Source organism: Diuraphis noxia, unplaced genomic scaffold, assembly GCF_037042655.1.
Source record: "Diuraphis noxia isolate RWA-SAM2 unplaced genomic scaffold, SU_Dnox_SAM2 contig0003, whole genome shotgun sequence".
Lineage (NCBI taxonomy): Eukaryota > Metazoa > Arthropoda > Insecta > Hemiptera > Aphididae > Diuraphis > Diuraphis noxia.
The window spans coordinates 45,568,060-45,586,608 of NW_028301713.1; the positions used below are offsets into that span (position 1 = coordinate 45,568,060).

Here is an 18,549-nt window from a genome sequence, read left to right on the forward strand (position 1 = left end):
CATCCTCATGTCCATGCAGTCGTTAGGGTATTAATCGAAACACAAGCCGAAACGTTGACTAAGATCATATCTATTAAAAATAAATCCATAAAATTACATCCCGCAAACGAAATTCAGAAAATAGAATTTAATATGAAAGCTTTCCGCCAATATTTAAATTGTAAGAATACAGAAAATTTATTAATATATTTAAGCCAGCTTGGAAATAGATACCAAGGTATTTCAATTTAATTTATTACAATTTTATTATTTTCAAACAAATCTATATATTATTATAAAATGCGACTATTATTTATTATTGATTTATAAACATTTTAATTTTATTATTTTCACGTCATAACTATTATTATTATAAATATTTTGATTTTATTTTTTTCATGCCATATCTATTATTATTGTTATTATCAATTGGATCTAAATACTATTTTAATGTGACTAGGTATATTAAATTTTGACTATAAAATTGTGTTATTTTTTTGGCATATTATATTTTAAATTATTATAATTATTTGAATAAATATTTTTAAATTTAAATTATTTATTTTTACTTTTTTTAAATTGAAAATGGCAACGTTGCAGAGTTTTTTATGCTCAATCGTGTAAGTTTTCTTTTGTATTTTAATTTCCTTTGATACGCCGACAATTTTGCTCAATCGTGTCGCAAAAAAGGTGTTTTATGCTCAATCGTGTTTCAGCCGTTAGTTCATACTTCATATAGATGAAAATATCTCAAAAGTTTTATTTTGTTCTTTACGTTTCTACTGTTATGATACAAAATATGTATCTAGTATAGGTAGTACATACGCAGTAGATATTATTAATATAATTAGTATATTAAGGAACCTGGAAAACTGAAATTTATGTTCCTCCCTACGTATAATATAAATCAGTCTGATATCAGACTAAAAGTGTTCATTGTTTAAAAAAAAAACAATAATTTAAAAATGATTCTGAGCGAAGGGGGTGTATCGTCATCTACGTATTAAAATGTATAATTAATATAACTATAAGTAATTTATTTTCCTGTTGGTTATATTATAGTAAGTTGAACTAATTTTTTTTTATTAATACAAAATATTATTATTATGACCCATATATTAGTTTTTAATCTTTTTGGCTTACAACCAATAATATTATTAACATGAATATAAAAAAATAAATTTAGCAAAGTAAATAGTTTCAAAGTCTGAAAATAGCACAAAACGAGCTAACATGTTTTAAAAAATTATATCATATCTAAAAAATTTGTAAAAATTTCATGTCTGTCTGAATTTTATTTTGAATTGCAACAAAAAATAAAATACATTTCGTCAATAATGGGTGTTGTGTAAATATTTAATTTTTTGTAGATGACATTTAAATTAGTTTTTCTCGATTATTTTGAAAAGAATTGAATATTTTTAACACCCTTCCCCTAAAGTTCAACTAAATTAAAATTACACATCTAACCCATTATTTATTGCTTTTTACTGTTCAAATGGCTATCAATAATGAATTTAATGTCCAACAACAAGTAATCTTTGTTTTTTTTTTTTGTGTATTTCTTAATATAATTCATCAAATATGTATGAATAAAAAAATTAAACAGTTCGTTTAATTTGTTGATTTGTTGGTTAAATTATTATTCGTTTTGATGATTAAATTTCTAATATTGACATGGTACTCTTCAAAAAAGTCTGAAGATGTGTGAATTCGTTATTTATTTATGTTTATAGAATTAAATTGCCTTTAAGACTACTTTATTATAAAACAGCTAATTTAAATATGGGCCTATGGCTACTTCTAACTAGACGTTTGACGTAGTAAATATCGTTGAATTATACAAAATGTACCGCAAGGAATTACCCATTATGATATCTCCCGGAATAATGGAGATATCGAAATTCTGGGTTTGCAGTAAGAATCACATGGATAAGAACTACAGTTATTTTATATTTTAATATTTTGGTAAAAAGTTAAAAAATATATTTTTTTTATTTCATTATTTCCAAAAAAATTGATCATAGCCATTTTGTAGTTTATTTTTTGAAAAAATTTTATTTTTCGTTAGTTTCCTAATTATAATTTTTTATTGGCTTCGAGAAAAATTTCAAATTATTTAACACCATAATGCTATCAAACATGTTACAGTGTTACACGCCACGCCGCACGCATTCTCGTATGGTCTGCTGAACACTTTCAGTTTTATTTATCATATTTTATTTCTTAAGAACTATAAAAAATATCAAAAATTAATGAAAATAAAAATTTGAAATATCAATATTTTCTTAAAAATAAACTCTATAAAATGGCTATATTAAATTTTTTTGAAAGTAATTAAATTGAAAAAATATATATATTTTTAACTTTTTTACTAAAGCATTAGAATAAATTAAAATATGAAACAACTGTAGTTCTTATCCCTGTAAGTCTTATTAACCTAACCAGAATCTTGATATTCCCATTATTTCGTGAGATATTTCTATGGGTAAATCCTCGCGGGACACCCTGTATTATGAATTTATTAATCTCTGTACCTAGTCATATGAAATTCAAATCACTTATTAATTATTAAATATTATTTTTTGATGTTGTAAAGAAATAACAATTACCTGTTGGCTTACTGGAATCGCAATAATAGTACCTTGGACAAATAAATATGTAAAGACACTTGACACAACTAATGAAATAAAAAATACAACACCAAAAATGAAAGCGAAACTGTCATGCTTTAAATGTTTAGCTGTTTCAGACCTAAAAATACAAAAATCCAAAAGTTCAAAATAGTAAATTAAATATGTATAAACCGTAACTTAATTTAATAGTACCTGGCCACAACATTCATCGATTGGAATAGGAAGCAGAATATTATGTACATTATGTATACCAAATTTAATGATGTTGTCACGTAACACACACACAATGTCATGCAACTCAAAAATGAGCCAACAAGGAGAAATAAGTCACTTGTGGATTTCCAATCAACCTTCAGAAATCCTATAAAGTATGAAGACAATGCTCCTTGAAAAACAGAAAAAAAGTTTTTAATATATTTACTGTCAAAATTTGTATAGTTTTTGATTTAAGTTATTTTTAATTTTACGGATCTTAGTAAATGTATTTACAAAAAAAAAATGAATGCTTTTTAGAAAGAAAATTCTTTAACACTCATCGAGTACTTCAAAAAAAGTTAATATATTGTTTAATAGATGAAACATACTTTGATATTTTAGTATACACTATATTCCCAACAAAATATTTTAATATGATAAAATTAAGCATTTCATACATATAAAATACTGTTTTAATAAATATTATAATAAATAAATAATAATACAATTATTTACCTATATTTATATTTATCATCAGTCTGAATATTCGTAAAAAGTTATCACAAGTTTACGAGTTCTAAAAAAATAGTTTAAATATTTCAAAAAACCATTTTAAATTGTATTTTATTATTCTAATTAAAAATAAATGATAAATTTACTTATACTATTTAACTTCATGTTAAAACATTTTAAAAATTTTTTTAGTAGCATATTCAAGTACAGCAGACTAAAGTCAGTAATTATGAACATAAAAAATGTCATGTATTTTATATAAGAGTAGGAATATAAGTACATACGTCTATACATTACAATAAATACATGCACATACATAAACTTGTGATTTAATATATTTGTATATAAAATATTTATTTTCCATACATGAAATAAAAACTGTTTTCTTGTTATTTTTCATTTTTACGTATCATTTTTTATGGTGTCGTTTTTGTAGGACTATTTATTAATTTCTAGTGAATTTAATGATCTCACATGGGTATAGTAAAAATTACTACATTGATAAATTAAAAAATATTTTTATTTTATGTGATCCTTGTACTCATCCTTGTAATTATATTATATTAGTTATAAATATAACATTTATGAAGCATAATAATTGTTACAATAGTTAATATTTCTGTAGATATAAAATTTTTTTTAATTATAATTTGTTAGGTTACTTTGGTTAAAACTGTTTGGTCAAATCAATTGCATTAAAATTAAAATGAATAATTTAACGAGTTATAATTAATTTAAAATTGTAATACGTTCCCACGAACTTTCCCAAAATATAAGTCGGCTCATAAATTAATTTGGGAATCTGGTTTCAATTTCCCTTATCCTAAAAATGAACACACATAACCAGATGAACAAATTGAAGCACATAATAATATTATAAAAATAAAATTGTTGTCAGGCATGTAATTTAATTTTATCGTTTGGTAATATGGGAGGAGGGGGTACTCAGAGTGAATTGACTTGCATTTTCTGTAAGATTTCTCCGTTGGTCTTCTAAACATCATATTTTTGAACAAGTACCTATTTTGTATTTATTTTTTTATGTTATGACGCGACCTCGCATAACGAAAAACAGTCCTTTTCAGGACTATCAATTAGAGTCCACTGTTCACAAAACACACCCCAGGGTCAACTAAGGGGCTAAATTACAACCCACATAGACACCATACTACTACAGCAGCTAATCCATCGGGTACGGAAGACAATATCAAAAATAATAAGACCAACATTTCATAATAATAGTTTAAAAACTTTTTAAATACCAAAGCAATCAGTATCAATAGTAAACACTGAAACACATGATTTCACACCCATATTTTACTAGTCTGTACGGAGTATATATAGGTATCGGACGTTTTCATCAAGAGGATTAACATCATCCTACTTTTTACATATGAAGCGTATTATATTTAATTTACCAGTTATGAAAGCCAAAGCATCAACTCCGCCGTTATACAACTTGTTGTTGACCGGATTACGTTTGTTCAATTCTAAGTAAAGAACATCGTTGTACGTCAACACCTGTAAATCTACCGAAAAGTCAAATCATATTTTAGTTCATGTAACAGCACGTCTTGCTGATAAAATAAAATCACTTAAACTTGTGATAATGACGTGTAGTACCGAATGTTAGTTGTTGATAACATATTTTGATCAGGTACATTGTTCCTAACCTTAACATAATTTAACCTAATCTTCACTCAGGGGAAGGTATGATACAATATCGTACCTATGGGTCTAGCGCACCCGGGGCCCCGTGCTCCACCGTCGGAAAGCCTCAGGCAGAGGATTTCAGTGGACCGATCCTCTCCCGATATAAAGAGTAATCCTTAAAAGGTAAAGATGATGACACTCTATAGCCCATGAGGTGAGAAATCACCTCTAAAGGTGGGTAAACGATAACAGGTGACAACGGCATAGAATGCAGAATGTAAGAGGAAGCTAATGCATTAAATATCTTCATGGATATCCCAGGTATCAACCTTTAAAAATAGATGAACGCTTCGAAAATAAAATATTCCAGAGGTAAAATAGTTTCTCATTCGGATCTCCAGGGACTACTCAAAAAGATAAATTTATGAAGGAAAAATCAAAACTGCGGAAAGGTAACATAATCAGAAAAAAATTGAAACATGGAATGTCAAAACGCTATTACAGACCGGGAAATGATATATATTTAATATAATTAAAAAATTAAAACGGATAGACTATGAATTGATATTCTTGGCATATCAGAAATGAGATGGACTAATTCAGGAGTTTTCTGGTAGGTGGAGTACCGAGTAATCTATTCAGGATCCGAACAAGGAAGAGCAGGAACAAGAGGAGTTGGTTTAGTACTACATAAATCATGGGGTTAAAAAGTTATAGAATATGTACAGTACAGTGATAGAATCATTCTAGCTACGATAGGTAATAAACCAAAGGATACTATGGTTATATAAGTGTATATGCTCACTTCAGAAGAAGATGATGGAGTGGAAAAAATCTATGAGAAGCTAAGCAAGTTAATAAACACCGTAAAAGGAGAAGAAAATCTTATCATCCTCGGAGATTTCAATGCTAGTGTCGGTGAAGAGAAAGAATCATATATAGTTGATAAATATGGAATAAGAGTAAAGAATCCAAGATGCGACACCCTTATATAATTATGCACATAACATAAATTATCAATAACATATACACACTTCCAACACCATAAGAGAAGACGTACGTTACACTTTACGATACAAGGAGGTCACAAAAAATAGACTATATACTGGCTAGGAAAGATTTAGATATCAAGTGAAAGACAGTAGGAGCTACCCAGGCGCAGATATAGACAGTGACCATAATCTCGTATTGATGCACTGTGATCTCAAGTTTAAGAAATTACGAAAAACAGCAAATAAATCACTTCAAGTGGCAAACTTCAGAAGTGAGACCGTCAGGGAAATTTATAGGGAGAAAACGAACCAAGACATAAGAGAGTACAACATGGGCCGTAACACTATTGCGGACTTTTTACCTTTTTACCTGAAAAAAAACATAACACGATTGCGGACTTTTTACCTTTTAATATTTGAGAAAAAACAACACGATTGCGCACCTTATAAATATTTTACCTTTGAGCAAACACAAATATTTAAATAATTTGAAATAAATGGTTATAGTTTAAGAAACTCACCTATAGTATAGTATACGTATACACAATTGCTACGGCCAGTGCATACTATTATTATATGGCGTCTAATAATATTTTATTATTCTAATAACCGATAATAACTGATAAATGTTAGTGGCTGTGCTTTTCCAACGTACGAGTATTCACATCTGATGGATAATGACGCGTAATTACTGTAATATATTATAAGAGTTTTTTTTTTACTATAGGTATACGTATCAAGTTATTATTAATGTTGGTGAATTTATTTAAATATTTGTATTTGCTCAAAGAAAAAATATTTAAGGTGCGCAATCGTGTTGTTTTTTTCAGGTAAAAAGGTAAAAAGTCCGCAATCGTGTTGCACCGTACAACATGATACGAGAAATCAGCGATGTGGATAATAGATGGGAGCACATAAAACAGTGCCTGTTAAAGCCAGCAGAAGAGTTTTTGGGAGAAAGGAAAACAGCCGCTAGGAAAGAATGGATAAGTGACAACATAGTAAAAATGATAAATGAAAGAAAGAAATATAAGAATGTGACCGACCAATAAAACAGGAAAAAATACAGAAGTTTAAGAAATGAGATTAACAGAGAATGTAGGAAAAGTAAGGAGGCATTTTTGGATAGTATTTGTACAGAATTTAATATATAGCTAAAATCAGGGCAAATGGTCAAAGCATATGGAATATTAAAAACTTTTTTCGGAGACAGCAAAATAAAATTGACATGTATCAAAGGTGAAAATGGTGAAATTCTGTTTGAAGAATAGGAAACAACAAATCGATGGAAAAAAATACCTGGAACACCTATACGGAGAGGAAGAAGATTCAGATATACAATTAGAAGAAGAAGAAGTAGATCTAATCGATCTACACAGTAAATGAAGACCGAACCATAATGATGGATGAATTCGAAAAAGCTTTAAATGAGTTAAAGGATAGGAAGGCTCCAGGGGTAGACGAAATACCAGCAGAATTTATTAAAAACAGCGGAGAAAATGTCAAGAACATGCTATATGAATTAGTCTATAGAATCTATGAAACTGGGAAAATACCCCAATATTGTACAAAATGCATAATAGTGCCAATACCCAAAAAGGCAATAGCAAATACATGTGAACAGTATAGAAAATTGAGATTGCTTTCTCATACTTCAAAAACTCTTACACGTATTATTGTGTTGAGACGAATAGAAAACACTGTAGACTGCCTGTTAACCGAAGACCAGTTTGGCTTTAGAAGGCAAAGAGGCACAAGGGAAGCTATACTTGCACTAAAGCAAGTTATTGAGAAACAAAATAGGAAAAGCAAACCAACTTTCATAGCCTTTATAGACTTAGAGAAAGCCTTTGATAACGAAAAATGGAAAACATGGAAATCAGAGATTGCAAACTCAGATAGAAGAATAATTAAAAGTCTCTACAAAAATGAAATAGGAGTAATATGCTATAGAGATAATGCTTTGTTTTTTTATGTGGCGTAATATCATTAGGAGCACTTTAAACTATAAATGTTATAATATTCTACATTAAGGTGGTTTCTGATAGATAATTGGTTCTAGATTGTACTTAAGAAAAAATTACAATACTTAAATCACCTGGAAATAGACTCCGGAGGCAAAGGCAAACCATATGCCGTATTTGAGTAGATACGGATTGGTGTACGCATCCTTCAATTCTGAGTACAGCTGATTAAATACTACTCGAACGGGCTTTGGAGATTTTTCAACAAAACACTGTTCAAGGTCCTGTGCCAAATACAATTATAATTATTGTTTTAATATCATCAAAGAAAATAGATAAGTATGGACCTAATTTCTGGTCAAAATTTACCATGTTGCGATAACCTGGTCACATTGTGAACAAATATATAAGAAAATATTAATCGTTTTAAAATAATTATAAACGACAATTCATCAAAACGTACACTTTAAGTTATCCGTTATATTTTCTTTATAGTCTTAACACAAACACGAAAAGAAAATCTCGCTTGTGATGGGTAATTTAATTAATAAATGTCAAAACTACAACTATGGGATGAAAGCTTTTTGGAAATAATTACTATCATCGACAAGCAGTCTTTTGTTTCCTGGTAAAGTTTTAATTGACGGATTATTTATTATATATATTAACTCGTTACAAATAAACTGAAGAAACGATGGAAAATGACTTTTTCCCCTTATTTTGATTCTCTTAAGAAAAAACCTTCAAACAACCACCATAAGGTAATTTCGTAATATTAATTTTAGAATGAATGTCTAAAACATAATTCAACAATATTATGAGTTGTACTAATAATTCAAAACTCTGAAATTAAAACCTTGAACGATAAAATAACAAATCCGGGAGCTAGCAAAACCGTCTATTTATTTATAACAGTAATAATTTCTAAACGTAAATTATATTTATATTAAACATAATATGACATATTAAATAAATATAAAAAAAAATTACATACAAATGAGTGCCACCCTAATATATATATATATATATATATATATATTATCTGCATACACAAATAACATTTAATATTCAGAAAATATCAAATTTACAAATGCTCAAATCATTTTCATTTATTTTTTACCAATTCGATTAAAATTATCTTATTTTGGCTAAATACATACAGGGTGGGCCTGAGAAACGGAAAAATGTAAAATAACTCTCACAGACGTTTAAAAAACTTTTTTTAAATATTTATTATTAAAAACATAGAGTACATAATATGCCATTTTAAGTTCAAAACACTAGAATATCAAGTTCGGAAAATAATCTCAGTAAGATGGTGTCCTTTCCTCTGTATACATTCCTGGAATCGTGTATGGAGGTTTTGCATGACTCTTTGTAACATATCTATGGGAATTAAAGCAATTTCTTCTTGAATTCTTTTCTTCAACTGGAGAAGTGTTGATGGTCGAGTGCTGTACACTTTGTTTTTTAGATGGCCTCACAAGAAAAAGTCACATGCCGACAAATCAGGTGACCTTGGGGGCCATTGAATGTCGCCGAACCACGAGATGATTTGATTACCAAAGAGACTGTCGCTATTTTTGTAATACGCCTTTACGGCAATAGCGCGTTGCGAACCGTTCCACTGATCCATGTTTACTAAATAGCAAGTACCTATGAATTTATTGATAACACTACCACGTTTTTAAATAATTCCCAGTGCATCTAACTTAACTTTCAAATTTTTCCGTTTTACGGGCCCACTCTGTATAATATAAAGTGGTAGGGTAGTGTGGTATGTACATTGAGTTGCATTTTTTTTTTTTTTTTCGAGGAAACTTTCTTAGCAATTAGTTTCGACAATTATATCCTTACAATGATGGTACATAAAATGATATAAAATATATTACAAATAAATTAAACTTTTAAATCAGCCTGGTTAAAGAAGTACCTATATCAGTGAGGTAATAATTGAAACAATAGATGAGGAGAGAATGGATTGGGTGTCAAAGATTTGTTTTTATTATTCGATTTTATTCATTTCATGGAGATACACGTAAAAGATGAAATCTCAATCGTTAGTTTATGTTGGCTTTTAAGGGTCCAATGGAAGTTTTATGGTATTTTGTTTCGATAAGGACTCAACCATTGACAAATTTATGAATAGGGGTGATGAACTAAAAAGCCTAACATCTGCACGAATGTTCTCATGATAAAATCGATTTATACGAATAAATAATTGGCATGACCCAATCAACTGATAAAGTTGTTTGATTATTGTGATTTGTCTTGTATTTTTATTTGTACCTAGAGATAGGTACTGTGTAATAAAAACTATTGTTCTATAACATAACATTTTTGATCTTAGTGATATTAGTCGATTATACACCTACACATATTATGAATAGGTAGAATAACTTGTACATAATTTAAAATACTACCCTTGCAACATTGTACTTTAAAACTTTTTTTTTTTAAGTACCTATTGATTTAAGAAACATTTGGTTAGGAAAATAATATATTAGGGTAACTATTTATGTAGTTTTAAATAGAAAATATTCCACTACACTATAGAATAATGGAAGAGCTACTAAGAATAAAACAACCAACCAATGAAACTATATTTTTCTTAAAACATTAGTCTCATTAACTGTTTATAAGGACAGGAATACACAATATTATATCGTAATATTGATAACATGATTTTTATGTTTAACTATGCACCAATAATAACATTATAAATTATTATCCTATAAAAACTTGTTAATGAGATTTCATTTCTCTCCTATTTTTGATAATCACATATTTATTTCAATTCAACTACAAAAACTCTAAATCGTCAACTTTATTACTCACACACGATTGTATAATGCGATCTTGTGGCAGTGTAAAAGGATCTAAGGACTTAGCTGTAGAGTTTGAACCTAGAGTGCGCTTAAAGTACTAAAATTATATGTTAAATATTATATCGGATGTGTTTAAAAGTTGTAACTTGTAACTGACCTATATTGTATTATTCTAAATAAAAACAATAATTTAATAATTCAAATATAAATAATTACTTTATGATATTGATTATGGAACGTATTATAATTGTCTTTAGAATTCGCCGTTTTTGGGATTTCAGGATGAAAATAAATACTTGATTTTACCGGAGGAAGAAAAAATGTAACAGCAAATGCTACAATCGAACCTAAAATACAATATTAAAGTTAATAACTAAATTTTAATCATAATTAAATGAGTTAGGTAATACTAAATTATATACATGTCTTACCAGTTAATGAAATATACACGAGTAACCCATATTCAATGTGCAAACATGAAACTACAATTTGAGCAAATGTGGAAGATAAACACTTTCCCAAAAGATTTGAGCCTCTAACGATTCCAGTCATTTTCTGGTATATCCTGCGGTCACGAATTTTTGCATACGCATATGACATGTATGCTAGTTCAGATGCAGACGTTAGACCCAAAAATAACATACTTAGCTAAAAATATATAATATGAATATATTTAATCATTTTTATAACAAAACTATTTTTAAATTTTTCAAAATACTTTAATTATTATTAACATGAATGTGTATAGAGCTAGTATGCAATTAACAAATGTCGCATAGTATCAATATGTATACATATAATGTCTCATTGTCTAAAATATATAATTATAAAAACAAAAAGAGAAACCTTGATTATTATGAAAATTATTATATAATTAACATTACGTATAACACTATAACTTCTTATTGAGTTACAATAACTTACTTTGGTTTAATGTGCATTCATAGCCTATATGATTTCAAAACTTACTTTTGATTTGAAGAGAGTTACAGGTTCCAAAACTAATAAAAACATCACGATTGAACTTAAAGCATCCAGCATCACAATTGGTTTATATAGAACAAAGTCTGTGATAAGAAACATTATAATTACAAGACTTGTAGTTGCATACGAATTTATTGGATAAATATCTTCGGTTACCTAAAAGAAAAAAAAGTGTTCATTGTATTATGATGATTTATCAATATCTACCAGATGCAAAAGTATTTTCTTAAAACATTAACTTGTGAATTGTTCCGTATTAATGTTTATACACTTAAAAAGATAAATTACTATTATAAAATAAAAATATAACTTACAATGTACATTATAATTTATAGTATAATAACACTACATTATTATATACTAGTAAATGTTCTACCTGTCATTTTACGTGCATAAATATGAGTTTAAAATATATATATATATAATGTATGAAATATGTTTACTAATACTAATACATATTATTAGGTAATAAAATATGTATCCAACGGAAAACATTTTTAAAAAACGAGAAAAAATGTTCTTTATTTTAGCTGAAAAAATTCAAGTTTAACCTTTTTAGCTATCTATGCGGCTTGGAAATTAAGCTATAAGCACCCTCCGAGTATCAAGGAATCTATCATATCAAAATACTTGAAAATTTAATACAGAGTTTCTCATAAGTTAGTCTTATAGTGACTAAAAAATTATAAGAATACATAGGCACAATTTTTATTAGCATTTGAAGTTCAAAAATTGACAACAATTTCTCAAAACCATGAATATTTTTTTTTGGTGTCCGTCATCACGTTTTGGGGCAGTAAAAGAGCTTCGATTTTTGACTTCAGTACCTTATTCGACCAGAAAGTGAATCCATTTGGTACGTTGGGGGTCAAAAGTAAAAAATTCTTAATATTTTTCTGAATAATCGGGATAAACAAACTAAAAATTAAGGGAAAAACAGGAAATTTTTGGTACAATCAGTTTTCGACAAAATCGATTTTTATTTTTGATGTAACATTTAAATAAATGACCATTGATTCATGAAATTTTCACTGAATGTTTATATAAGTATATTCTATCCACCATAAAATTTTCAAAAATGTTTGACTTAAGTTAAACTATTCATAGGTATATGCAATTTTCGATAATTATTAGTTTTTTTAAAATTAATATCGATAAAAATTTATTTTTTGGGTAGAAAATCTTGAAAATTTTACAAAGCTCTCAACATATTGTTACAATAGCAGTTGAAAAATAAAATAAATACATAGTCACGATTTTTTTTTTTTTTATAAGCCTTCAAATTTTGAATTTTGACAAAATACGTAAAAATCACAAAAATTCGCAAATTGTTTTAAGCTAGAAATTCATAAATAATTTTCTTTTTAAATCTAAGATTTGAAAATTTAATACAAGATTCCTTACACATTTTTCAATCTGTATCACAAAAAAAATGTCCATCGGGAATTCAAATTAAATTTTTATTAGCATTTGAATTTCAAATATTGACAAACATTTGTCAAAAACATGAATATTTGAAAATTATTTTGTAGTTCAAAATTCATAATATTGTTTGTATTTATATCTAAGGTTATAATATTCAACACTAAGTTTTCCATAAGTTTTGCTTCAAATAGATATAGAGAAAATTTGAAGCGTCATTATAACAAAAATGTTTTGAGTGTTTGAGCTTTCAATGTTTAAGAAATCGCGTAATGATAACGATGTATATCTATGATAATATAAGGTATTATGAATTATGATAACTACATGCGATGTTTTCGGAAAAATTTATTAACCATGCCTTATGCAAAATGCGTCTTAATTGAAAAATAAAATATTTGTTTCAAAATAGAATATATCCTAGACTGACAAATCATCTCCGTAATTAGAATCATTTTTCGTATAGGTACAATGATACCTATCATTGCATTCAAATCTAACCTACCCTAGTCAGAGGTCCACCCCACCACCTAATGTACAGCAGAGCGATACCCACTTTCCCGCTTTTTTAATAATAAATTACAACAAAAACAAATAATAGCTAAGCTCAGAAAATTATTGTAAAAATAATGAATTAGTTTATAACAGCGTATTAATTTCAATAAAATTATACTTAGATGTTTTAACTTTTATTACAATATTAAAATGAAAAACTAATATTTTATTAAGTAAAAACAGTGTGTTTTAAGGCCACAATTATTGTTATTGTAAAAATAATAAAGCATAAGTTATATTAAAACTTACTTGCTCAGCAGTAAAATTTACAGCTGGACTGGTTAAATATGATGTATAAAATGAATCCACTGGTCGAAAGTCCCGAAAACTTGCAAACAAACTTACACATAGGGTTATTTTCAACCACTCTTCCATTTTATCCAGTTCTCCAAATATTTTATATCAAAAAAGCAATTTTCCTAACATAATAAGAATACATAATATAATAAAGTAAACATAATTATTATGTATTTATATATTGTATGAAAATATGCAAAAAAAATAAACAGTTTTGATAAATAATTTGCTTAAAAATATCATAGTTTCCCATATTTTTAATAATAGCCTATAATGTTTTCATGCAATAAATTCTAGTATTTTATTGAATTTAATAGCATTAGTATATTATTAAATTTAAAAAGGTATTTGCTAGCAATTAAGTTAAAATAGATAAATAATAAAATATATAAGCATTGTGTGGTACAAAATTGTATCATATATTTTTTATTTCATAAATCGTTGTTGAAAAACACGAAAAAGTTGTAAGTACAAAAATCACATAGGAGTTATTTCATAAACGATTTATTGTAGATAATAATTTTTAACACAAAGTAAAAATGATATCGGCATTTTTCATAAATTTTAGTATGCAGGTAGCACGTAGCACATAAGAGATTTTATCCATAAATAACTTTTTTTTCTGAATCCAGAAGTACCAAAACCTTAAAATTATAAATTTGATACTAGGAGGTTTTTTCTCGTCAACGAAGATATATTATTATTAGCTTCATGCAATTATAAAAACAAACAACTTGTTTTATTAGTATAATATTGAATAATTATATTTTGATAATTACAGTATGTAGGTGTTTACTGTTTTATGAGCATAAATGTAAAATGCTTACAAAATACAAAAAAAGTTTGTTAGCGTAATATTTTATCACACCATTATTACATCAATTAAAATAAAACAAAACAGCTTAACTAAATACATTATATTCGCTAAAGTAAAAAAAGCACTTGATTTTAAAATTTGAAAATAATTACCTGCTTTAATTACATTGGGCACTGTTTAATATTTATGATAAAATACTCATCTTGTTTCAAACACTCATATTTTATTAGAAAACAATTAAAAACAAACCAAAAACTTTATTTAATTGAAAGCCGGTTAAATAACGAATTACCGTAGTTAATCAAATGAAAATTGTGTATGATTCCGTCGCCGAGCAATACAGCAATAAACCTAATGCCGGTAACGCGGACTGGTTGGCTGCTGAGGTATTGGTGAACGTTTGTAACACGAAGGTCAGCGGGTTTAAGATTATGCAATCACTAAATTACTATAGATTAATAAAAAATATAAATGAAACATCTGCTGTATGGTGAATTGAGTATAAGTATACATATGAAGCGTGCATTTGATTTACAAAAAATATGGTGCATTTTGAAATTGTAGTCTAATCAAGTTTAAACTATTTTATATACGATATTAATTATTCATATCAAGTAAATCCAAAAATTGAGTTTCTAGTTGGATAAACGTATTATTTATATTGCCAACTATAGTATAATATTTTTACTAATGCGTGTTTTATTGGGAATTATAATAAAATTACTCACATACTGTGGAACACGTGGTAACACGATCTTTCTAAAATAAAAATGAACATTTTTAATTGCATCACGAAAAAGTCTGCTATAGATTTTCATTATAATAGTGAAGTTTTAAATTAAATTTGGTGTGCCACAATCATGTGAGCACTTAAGTTCCCTATTTTTAACCTGTTTGTAGATAAATCAAACGTGTTATACCTGAGATGATATTTTTATTTTATTTTAAGAAGTTGGATTATTTTCATACTAAGGATTAATACCAAAATAATATTCAATATCATAAGATCTTCATTTTATTTTACTTTAAAATTTGGTTTAAATATTTAATCCTAAAAAAATGATTTCTGGTAAGAGTAATCATATTTGAACAGGGCCACAATCATATTAATATTCATATATTATCTGAAAAAAAAACCATTGACCAATGACCATAATAATGTATTAATTATACATACTTATACATACCTCTCAGTTAAACAAGGAATTGATATAGAAGTATATACGTCAATGTATAGGTAAAAAATAATTCATTGAATAAAAGTTAAAATAGAAGCGAAATGTTACAAATAAGTGTATTCTTACATTATAATAAAATTCAAGTTTAAAATTGTTTCATATAATTAATTAATAAGATTATAATTTAGATTCAAATAATAAAAAAAAATTCCTAAGTCTTATAATCAAAAAAAATGAATCATGATGATGTTTTCAAACTGATTGATAAGAAATAAAGTGTACATACACTACATACATATAATATAATATTATTTTCTACTAATATTATTCATATACAATAATCAATAAAGATTAACTAATTGCTAAATAAAGCATTAAACATATTATTATATATAAAGAAATTAAATTCTAATTTTTTTTTTTTTTGGGGAATTTATTAAATTTTAAATTAATTTAACTAGTAACAGTTGAACCATTTTTAAAGCTTATCAGTTATTATATCTATTTCCTATTATTGTTGTCCTATATGATATTATTTATAGTCATGATATTAATATTACATTAAAGATTTAATTAATAGCAGTACAATACAACATAAATGTTAAAAATATATATATTTGATTTAAACAATTTAATTAATATTACACTTTTATTTATCGAATAATTTATAATAGGAAAAATCGTATGATTACTAAATTTTAGTACTATCAATATTTCTTAATGTATTTTTTTTACTGTAACATTAAAATTGTTTTATAATATTCTGTTATTGTGATAACTAAAGTCCAAATTTATATTCTCTAAAAGTCCAACATATATTTTCTTTAAAATGTATGTTATTATAAAATTCAAAAATATTAAAAATAATTAATATAATTTTTTTTCAATAATCAGGTTTACTCTTGCGTTACGAAATAATGGTGCTATAGACCTATTATAGGGACAAGTAAAATAGTGTCTTTTACATTATAACAAAACGACGTAATAGTAATATCACAGGGTGTTTTTTTTAAGGAAAAATTTAAAATAATATAAAAAAAAATATTAACAGTTGGTATATTTTTTGTTGAGATATTAAAATTAATAAAAATGATTTTTAAAATAACATAAATAAGTAATTTTTTTTGTTTATAAAATGTGCCAAATAATCTTAAAATGTTCTAACCCATAAAATATTCTCAAATAACTGTGCAAAAGAAACTTTTTCCAATTGACTCTGAATCGTGTCTACACTTTTACTCTTTTATAAGACCGCATAAACTCAGTAATGGTATGTAAAAACATTTAAGTCTGGACTTTACTTATAACAAATTTAATAACCAATTTATTTATTTTTACTTATACATCTACATTTAAATTATAAGTAATTGCTAACCCTGCAATTAGCCTCAAACATTAAAGTATAGGATTAATGAAACTTGTGCTTAAGCAACCTAATCCGAAACCAACATTATTTAACCTTTATAATTCTAATTAGACTTATAAATATTGACTTGGAAATTATGCAGCTTCGTATCACCCATTGTATTATAACCTAACTTATATAAATCAACTTTATACATTACCTATTATGATTATTTGTAATTATGAATTTAGTTAGCACTACAAACTAAAGTGACTTCGTAAACCATTTGCATATTCTGTGGCTTTGGCTTAATTTTTTCGTTCAGTAATGTGGAGTAATGGAATAAATTAGTATATAATATTTTAGTGAATACACTGTAGCTTCTTTTCTTCCTTATTAGAATAATAGTTGTCATAAAATCGAAACATTCTAAGCAATAATCTATATAGATTTATAACTTCTGTATTTATAATGTTAATTTATTTATAGTATTAGTAAAAATATAATATTATGTACTAATTCTGTAGCTATTTTTATTATATTGATAGACTTTTATAAGCTAGGTATTACTAATTTTATTTTATCAACTTGTGACCAATGACCATACTGTCATTGAGAAATTATTCAAATTGACTTTACGTTGTTTGGTGTATATAATATATACGTATCTATAAATACTGTACCCTATACATATTATATTGCGTTATTTCATTATTTATATGCTTATTTTCAAATTATTATTCTTATCATATTTATTATTGATTAAAAAAATGAATGGCTTAATAATGTGATGTGATGAAATGTATATTATAGAATGTTATTTTATGAAAACCTAGACGGAATAACCATGTATACGTGGTTATTTTTTTGTTTGTATTTAATATGACGCCAAGATAATGTATATAGTCTACCATTTAATAATTTTACTAAAATATATTGACATAATATGACGAACAATTTAAGTATTTACAATTTAAACTTTAACAAAAACAAGATTTATACAAGTAATACAATTTAACAAAACAATAGGTACCTATTTAAATCAAATGAAAGTCTTTTCACAGTTTTTTTGCTGTTTTTTTTAGTATAGTATCTGCGTTCACTACACATATCTAACCTTGCATTAAAATAATTTATAAATAAAATATGACCAATAACCATATACTACCAACTAATTCTTAAAGAAAGACA

General features: G+C 26.5%; 1 protein-coding gene across 2 annotated transcripts in view; it reads right to left on the bottom strand.

The window, feature by feature from the left end:
• The window catches only part of LOC107173683 (thiamine transporter 2-like), a 40,972-nt gene extending 25,771 nt beyond the window's left edge, over nucleotides 1–15,201 (bottom strand). The window contains exons 1-9 of one of the 2 annotated variants that reach the window (XM_089221996.1): nucleotides 14,988–15,201; nucleotides 13,971–14,140; nucleotides 11,730–11,900; nucleotides 11,192–11,408; nucleotides 10,977–11,107; nucleotides 8,067–8,216; nucleotides 4,742–4,844; nucleotides 2,808–3,000; nucleotides 2,592–2,733 (exon numbers count right to left, since the gene is read on the bottom strand). In XM_089221996.1, the coding sequence (XP_089078122.1) occupies nucleotides 2,592–2,733; nucleotides 2,808–3,000; nucleotides 4,742–4,844; nucleotides 8,067–8,216; nucleotides 10,977–11,107; nucleotides 11,192–11,408; nucleotides 11,730–11,900; nucleotides 13,971–14,096 (1,233 nt within the window). In that variant the 5' untranslated portion in view covers nucleotides 14,097–14,140; nucleotides 14,988–15,201. The remainder of the gene's footprint in view (nucleotides 1–2,591; nucleotides 2,734–2,807; nucleotides 3,001–4,741; nucleotides 4,845–8,066; nucleotides 8,217–10,976; nucleotides 11,108–11,191; nucleotides 11,409–11,729; nucleotides 11,901–13,970; nucleotides 14,141–14,987) is intronic. The other variant, XM_089221995.1, reaches the window with a different exon arrangement.
• Nucleotides 15,202–18,549: the final 3,348 nt, after the last annotated feature.